We start from the raw sequence: 7,500 nt of genomic DNA, 5'->3' as shown, positions 1-7,500 counted from the left end.
TATATATATATATATATATATATATATATATGTAATTATTTATACGCAAACACACATACATACGTATGCTTATATATATGTGCATACATATATATATATATATATATATATATATATATATATATATATATATATATATTGATATATATATATATATATATATATATATATATATATATATATATATTTATATATATTATATAAATTTATACATATATATATATATATATATATATATATATATATATATATATATATATATATATATATACATTATACATACACATATAATGTCATAAAAATATGTATGAGTGCGTGTACACACACATATATGCGTGTGTGTGTGAGATACGATATATATATATATATATATATATATATATATATATATATATATATATATATATATATATATATATATATATATATATATATATATATATATATATATATATATATATATATATATATATATATATATATATATATATATATACATGTGTGTGTGTGTGTGTGTGTATTTATGTATATACATATATATAAATGTGTATATATAATAGATATAAATTATATTTATATAATATGTGTGTGTGTGTGTGTGTGTGTCTGTGTCTGTTATACACTTTGGACTGCGGCCTATGATCCAATAAGGGCAACATCCCAGTTTCACTCGCGCTTGACCTTGAATTGCACTACGTTTTACCCTAACTATAGTTGTTTTTTTTCATTAATGACATCACAAACCAATGACAGTCAGTGACCTAATTAAATATAATAAACAGTTTCAATATTTGTTTCCTCTCTGCTGAAGCACCTTGAAACATTTGCCGAGCTTGTACTCTGACTGGATGTCCTCAGTATGTTAATTGATAAAGTAATGGTAACATTCTGAATTAGTTTGAATCCATATATGCAATTTTTTAAGAACCAAAAATAATTGCGTTATTCTCTACAAAGACTCTCAAAATTCTTAATGGAAATGAAAATAATGAATTAGATTGATTTATCAACAACTAACGCCATTCGCTAATGAGTTGTTGATGCGCCAGTATATTGAATAATCAATTAATCTCATGTTCATTTTCCTTTGTTTATCTTTTAAATTTGTTCTTAATATTGCTTACCCACTGTTTTTCTGTACCGTATTGCTTTTTTGTTTTGTCTTATACATATCACTTCTGCTTTGTTGCTTTTAGTCTTTCAGGTTTTATTATTCTCTCTTTATCTATTTCATTGATTTTAGTGCTGTTTTCAACTATTGCTTATCAGACATGTAATATAATGTTTATTTCTGTCTTTATTGTTTTATTATTCTTGCAGTCTTACTGTTTCGATTTAATGCGTTCCTCTGTTGTTATTCTTTTGCTTTTATCGCCCTTTCTCATATTATTATCTCGTCTTAGGTTTTCTACTAAGTTATCAGAATTCTTTTTCGTATTTTTTGTTTTCTATTTTTGTCACTGGCACTTGATTCTGTATGTGTTATTCTTTCGTATTTTTAACCTTCTACTACTGTTCCTGGTACTGCTACTACAGTGGTCAAATAATGTGATATACATTAAGATATTTATTAATAATTTACAATTCTATCTCTAAATTCCCTATAAACTAAAGTAGTTAACAACATATTGTTAGATAACAATTATACAATGTTCATGGAGTTCATGTTACCATATTCGAACAATGTGGTGTAAAAGTACAAGTCAGGGGAGACTCATTTTAGTGTGTACACCGAAGGGGAAACTCCTGCAGTGCCTGCCCTTGTAGCGTGTACACCGAAGGGGAAACTCCTGCAGTGACTGCCCTTGAAGTGTGTACACCGAAGGGGAAACTCCTGCAGTGCCTGCCCGTGTAGTGTGTACACCGAAGGGGAAACTCCTGCAGTGTCTGCCCTTGTAGTGTGTACACCGAAGGGGAAACTCCTGCAGTGACTGCCCGTGTAGTGTGTACGCCGAAGGGGAAACTCCTGCAGTGCCTGCCCTTGTAGCGTTTACATCGAAGGAGAAACTCCTGCAGTGCCTGCCCTTGTAGTGTGTACACCGAAGGGGAAACTCCTGCAGTGCCTGCCCTTGTAGCGTGTACACCGAAGGGGAAACTCCTGCAGTGACTGCCCTTGAAGTGTGTACACCGAAGGGGAAACTCCTGCAGTGACAGCCCTGTCAACTTGTAAAATTCCGATGAGACGCCAAAACTAACTGGCTCGTTTACAACCAGAAGGAAACGCTTGCAGAGACTAACCTCAAGTTCTGGTAAAATAAGAGATATCAGCAGTGACACGATAACAGACATAAGAGGAATGGTAACACGTCGGTTAGACTGGATTCCAAACATCCACACGCAACGACATCGCCCCCGCCCGCCACCAACATTCTGTCAGCACCCACACCTCAGCCCCCAAACACGGACGCCCATACTGATAAATTTTAAAGATGCTTTGTGGCGTTGATGACTTTGGTACATAGCTCTACCATCTGTCATAATACTAATGGAATCATTATTCTTCTAAAGGCGATCTGTCAGTCCATTAGCCCATTATTCGTTGCAGGAATCATCATACACTTTAAAACTCCAAAAGCCACTGACCGAAGAGAGTAGGACTAACGAGCAAGTCCAATGACATAGCTACTGTGGTGTCGACGGTCCTTCGTGTGTCCGGCGGTGATCGGATTGCTATGAGTCGCGTAATTCCGATGAGGAGCCACAGGCGGGCGGATATTCACCCTGGAAGCCGTATGCCCAGCCGAGAAGGGTTCCTCGGGGTGTACTCTCTTCGCCCCTACTGGAGGCTTCACGACCGGAAGCCCTGCGAAAGCGAAGCCTGCGGGGAAATCGTAGTCATACTGGTGTGGGTAGTAGTAGTAGGGTGAAGTGTACCCTCCTGAGAGAGTGTTTTGCGTCTGGTACTGGAACTGCTGCTGGGACGGCTGGGGTTGCGGCTCAGGCTGCGTTAAGACGTGTTGCTGCGTCTGCTTTTCGTATTGCTGTCGGAAACTCTGCTGCTGTTGCTCGAGATCTCTCTGCAAGGCTTCGAGCTTCTCCTGCTGAAGCCTTAGCTGTCGCCTTTGCTCTTCCAGCTGCTCCTGCTGCTGCTGAAACTGGAGTTGCTGTTCCTGCAAGAGAGCGCTTTGCTGTTGCTGCAGGGCCTGTTGCTGTACAGACTGGGGCTGCTGTGTCTGAGGAACGTTGACAGTATGGGTCGTTTGGTACTGCGTGTTAGGACTCAGAGGAGGCGGTACGTCGAACTCACTCGTGCCTTCAACTGCGCCGGTGAAGGCAGGTGTCCCATGCACTTGCGAGGCAGGTGTGTCGGGGCTGATGGGCAGGTCGTTTCCTAGTACTCTGAAGCCTTTCTCGTCGGCGATGTACGAACGAACCACCTGGCGATAAAGAGAAGAAACGCGTGACTGATTCCTCCTGTAACTCAAAATTGATGGGTTACGTTCCCATTTACTCATTTTTGCCCTTTATTGATAGGTTCATCACGAATAATTTGTTATTCTACTCAAGAGAGTTGATGTAGATAGTTTATCAGCTCAGAATTAAACAACTGTATCAGTGTATGAATAATATCAACAACCCTTTGTTCATATATGTGCAGATTCATGAAACTCAAAATAACAATTTATCATTAATTGCTGAGTTAATATCTTTAACCTGTAGCCGAAATCAACAATAACTTTATAATAATAATAATTCTCAGCACAGTAATCGCATTAGCAATTGTAATGATGATAATATGATAGCGTTGATCACAGTGATAGTGATGCTAAAGCTAATGATTATGATAAAGATAACGGTAATATCAATGATGAAAATTCGTATAGTGATAGTGAAAATTGTAGTAGTAGAAATAATAATAATGGTAGTGCTGATAATAACAATAATGATGACGACGATAATAATAAAAATAATAAGAATAACAACGATAACAATAATAATATTACTACTATTACTATTCCTGCCCTTAGTAGTGACAATAATGATGATTAAAATGATGAGAATAGTGGTTATGATGGCCATAATAATAATGATGATAAAAATATGGGTGATAGTAATAAGTAATATCGATGATAAAACAATAACTATTGTGATAGTAATAATGATGATAATAATGATAATAAGTACATTAACAACGATGATAATAATAACAATAACAACAACAACAATAATAATAATAATAATAATAATAATAATATCAGCAATAATAATGATGATGATGATAATAATAATAGTAAAATAGATAAAATATATAAAATAGATAATGATCGTAATTATAATAGAAATAATAACAAAAGCAATGACAATAATAATAACAACATTGATCATTATCACTAGCATTGCCATTACTACTATTGTAATAATAATTATTATCGTGATATAAATACTAGTATTAGTAGTAATAACAATAATGATGATTATTTTGATAATAACAATAATGATGATGATACTAATAACAGTAATCACATAATTAATAATGATAATAATAATAACAATAATGATGATAATCATAATAATAATAAGAAAAAGAATGATAAAGAAGGTTATCATGGTGATAATGATAATGATAACAATGATGATGATGATGAATAACAATAATAATAATAAATTGTACTAATAACGTTATTTATAATAGAAGTAAAGCAATAATAATGGTGATGATGATAATAACCGTAATAATGATTATCATAATAGAAATAATAGTAATGATGATAATGATAACAGCAATAATCATTATCATTAGCATTACCATTATCGTTACTATTGTAATAATAATTATCATTCTAATACAAATTATACTACTGTTATCAGTAATAACAATAATGATAATAATGATTATGATGATATTGACATTAATAACAATAATAATATCATTAGTAATAATAATAATAGTGATGATGATGATGATGATGATGATGATGATAATGATATTAACAATGCAATAATTTTGATAATAACAATAACAATGATAAGGGTGATGCTAATAATATTAATGGAGATAATGATAATAATGAGAATAACAATATTAATAATGCTAATAATACTAATATGCTTAATAACAATAACAATTACAAGGATAATAATATCATCAATGATAATAATAACAGTAATAATAATAGTAATGATAATAATAATGATGATAATAACAAAGCAACAGAAACAACAAAGGATACTAAAATAATAATGATAATAATAATAATAATGATAACAATTATGATAATGGTGATGATGATAATAATGGTACTAGCAATAGTAATAACAATAACAATCATCACCATTTCAATCATCTTTTTGTTAGTCTATTATCATTATTTTCATTATTATTATCAATTTAGTAAGGATATTAATAGAAATCATAATAATCATACCTCTACTAATCATCATCATCATTATCATACAGGTAGCTAAAGAGAAAGAAGGGAAGGAGCTCGAACGCCACCCAGTCTGGCCTCGCGCACAGCCTCACCTGTTTGCCGTTGGGGTCGAAGTACCTGTAGGAGCCGACGACCGTTCCCGTGGGCTGACGAACCTCCACCTTCGCGATGCCGTCCCCTGTGTTGTAGCCGTAGTTGTAGGGTCCGCCGGCCCTCGCCACGGCGTACGCCCCTCGCTCTTGGGGCGCCGCTGCGTACACCACGCCCCCAGAACCTACTCGGTTCAGCTGACCAGCCGCCGCCGCCGTGCTCCGCCCCAGCACGTGGCAGAGGGCGGTTAGTAAGATGACCTGGTGGGGAGAGAGTACGAAGGGGTAATGATAATAATAATAATACTTTTGGGTGTCGGGGAACTGCGGAAAGCGGTTAGAAATTATGGTATTTGTGTTGATAATTATGGTGGTCAATATTTGATGTAATTCGTCCAAAGATACGGAAGAAATGTGTGTATGGCAGTGGTTCTTAACCTTTTTACTATCACGCCCCCTTCATTAACTTTATTTATTTATATTGTTCTTCCCTCCACGCCCCCCCTTTTGCATCTATAAATAAAATTCCCTCCCCGATTGAAAAAAAAATGTTCTTAGGCTCTTTATTGAGTATGATTATAATGTTACTCTATTTCTCATTATATGATCACGCTATCGTTAAGAGAATAAAAATTATAATTCCTGTTTTTTATCTAGGGCTCACGACTCCCTTGGAAATTACTGACGCCTCCAAATGAAGACCAACTCGTCTATGACCTTTTCTAACATACTTAGAAGATAGTGTCTTACGCTTGAGTAAATTGGTAATCAGAACTTGCTGTGGTGTTTGTAAATGACTATTTCTTAAACTTGACAACTCTACGCTTAATTCTATAGCTTTTGCATTTAATTCCTTAAAGAGCCAACTTTTGATGGACTCATCCGATTGCTTGTCCGCCCACGCCGCTGCAACACACGCACGATCTCCCCGATTAAAGCCAAGCAGCACGTACAGCCAAGTGACACCCAGGCGGATGCGAACCAGTTGCGTTGCGCGGTTGAATCGTCTGCGACTGATAAGCTCTCCGTGGCTGATGGCAGTTCCCCGGAGCCATCATGAATAATCTCAGCCGACGCCTTCTGCCACAAGGTCGCAAGGCTTCTATAAACGTCGTGGCAAATAGTGAATGTGACTCCTGCACCGGGTTGCCATAAGAGCTAATTGCCATAAGGGACAGCCTAAGGAGGACGTTACACGGCATGTACACGAAGAAAAGTGCGTGGGCATTTATAGGCAGGGCAAGGCAGGGCGGCGGCCGGATCCTATCCCAAGGCCGTCCCTCGTCGCCGTTCATACATACCCATCTGCTACCCGTCAGCGCCCTTCGACCTTCTCCTATAACCAAGGCAGTACAAACACCGTCTCTACTCCTACCGACATTTATACCTCGACCTCGTTTCCTTCCTTTGACCCCTTCCCCAAAGCGACAAAGGACGGCGCGGGGGTCAAAACCGAGACGCGATGAACACCCATCGCCGTCCGAAACCAGATCGAGGAGTCCTCCCCGATCTCCTTATTTGGCCAACCGCGGCTCCTCCCTCTCGGGTTCACTGCGTCACCAGGTGCTCTCGGCGGGATAGACACAAAATCACAGTGTTTTGTCCTTTGTTATAGAACGACGGAGGGTCTGTGGTAACCGACGGCATGTTCAATTGCCTGTTATCTCCGCATTAATGCTTGGTTCACAGCAAAATAAAAAAAGACAACCATATTTTGGGAGAGATGCTGGTGAACCTAATAATTAGTGTGGGCGGGTGTAGGTGTCTTTTTTCTCTTTCTGATTAATCCATGTACGTTTATGTGAATCTGGTTTGTATGCGCCATGCAATGCCTGTACAAGTATGGTTAATTGCACGTGTCAATGACCGAGTGTGTGTGTGCATTTGTATTTGTATGAGTTGAATTTTGTGTATGTTTATATTTAAGAGTGCGTGTGTACGTGTGTGTGTGTACGTATATGCGTGTGCACGTAATATTACGCGTGGGTGTGTGTGTGTATGTGTATGTGTATGTATGTATATGTATGAGAATGTATGTA

At 37.0% G+C, this 7,500-nt stretch overlaps 1 protein-coding gene across 1 annotated transcript in view; it reads right to left on the bottom strand.

Annotated features, from left to right (window-relative positions):
- Positions 1–1,722: 1,722 nt before the first annotated feature.
- The window catches only part of LOC113805424 (mediator of RNA polymerase II transcription subunit 12), a 6,603-nt gene continuing 825 nt past the window's right edge, over positions 1,723–7,500 (bottom strand). Inside the window, exons 2-3 of the mRNA XM_027356416.2 lie at positions 5,465–5,722; positions 1,723–3,377 (exon numbers count right to left, since the gene is read on the bottom strand). Of these exons, the coding sequence (XP_027212217.2) occupies positions 2,598–3,377; positions 5,465–5,722 (1,038 nt within the window). The 3' untranslated portion in view covers positions 1,723–2,597. The remainder of the gene's footprint in view (positions 3,378–5,464; positions 5,723–7,500) is intronic.

Source organism: Penaeus vannamei, chromosome 14, assembly GCF_042767895.1.
Source record: "Penaeus vannamei isolate JL-2024 chromosome 14, ASM4276789v1, whole genome shotgun sequence".
NCBI lineage: Eukaryota > Metazoa > Arthropoda > Malacostraca > Decapoda > Penaeidae > Penaeus > Penaeus vannamei.
The sequence above is the reverse complement of the archived record's forward strand: the minus strand, read 5'-3'. Positions and strand labels throughout refer to the sequence as shown.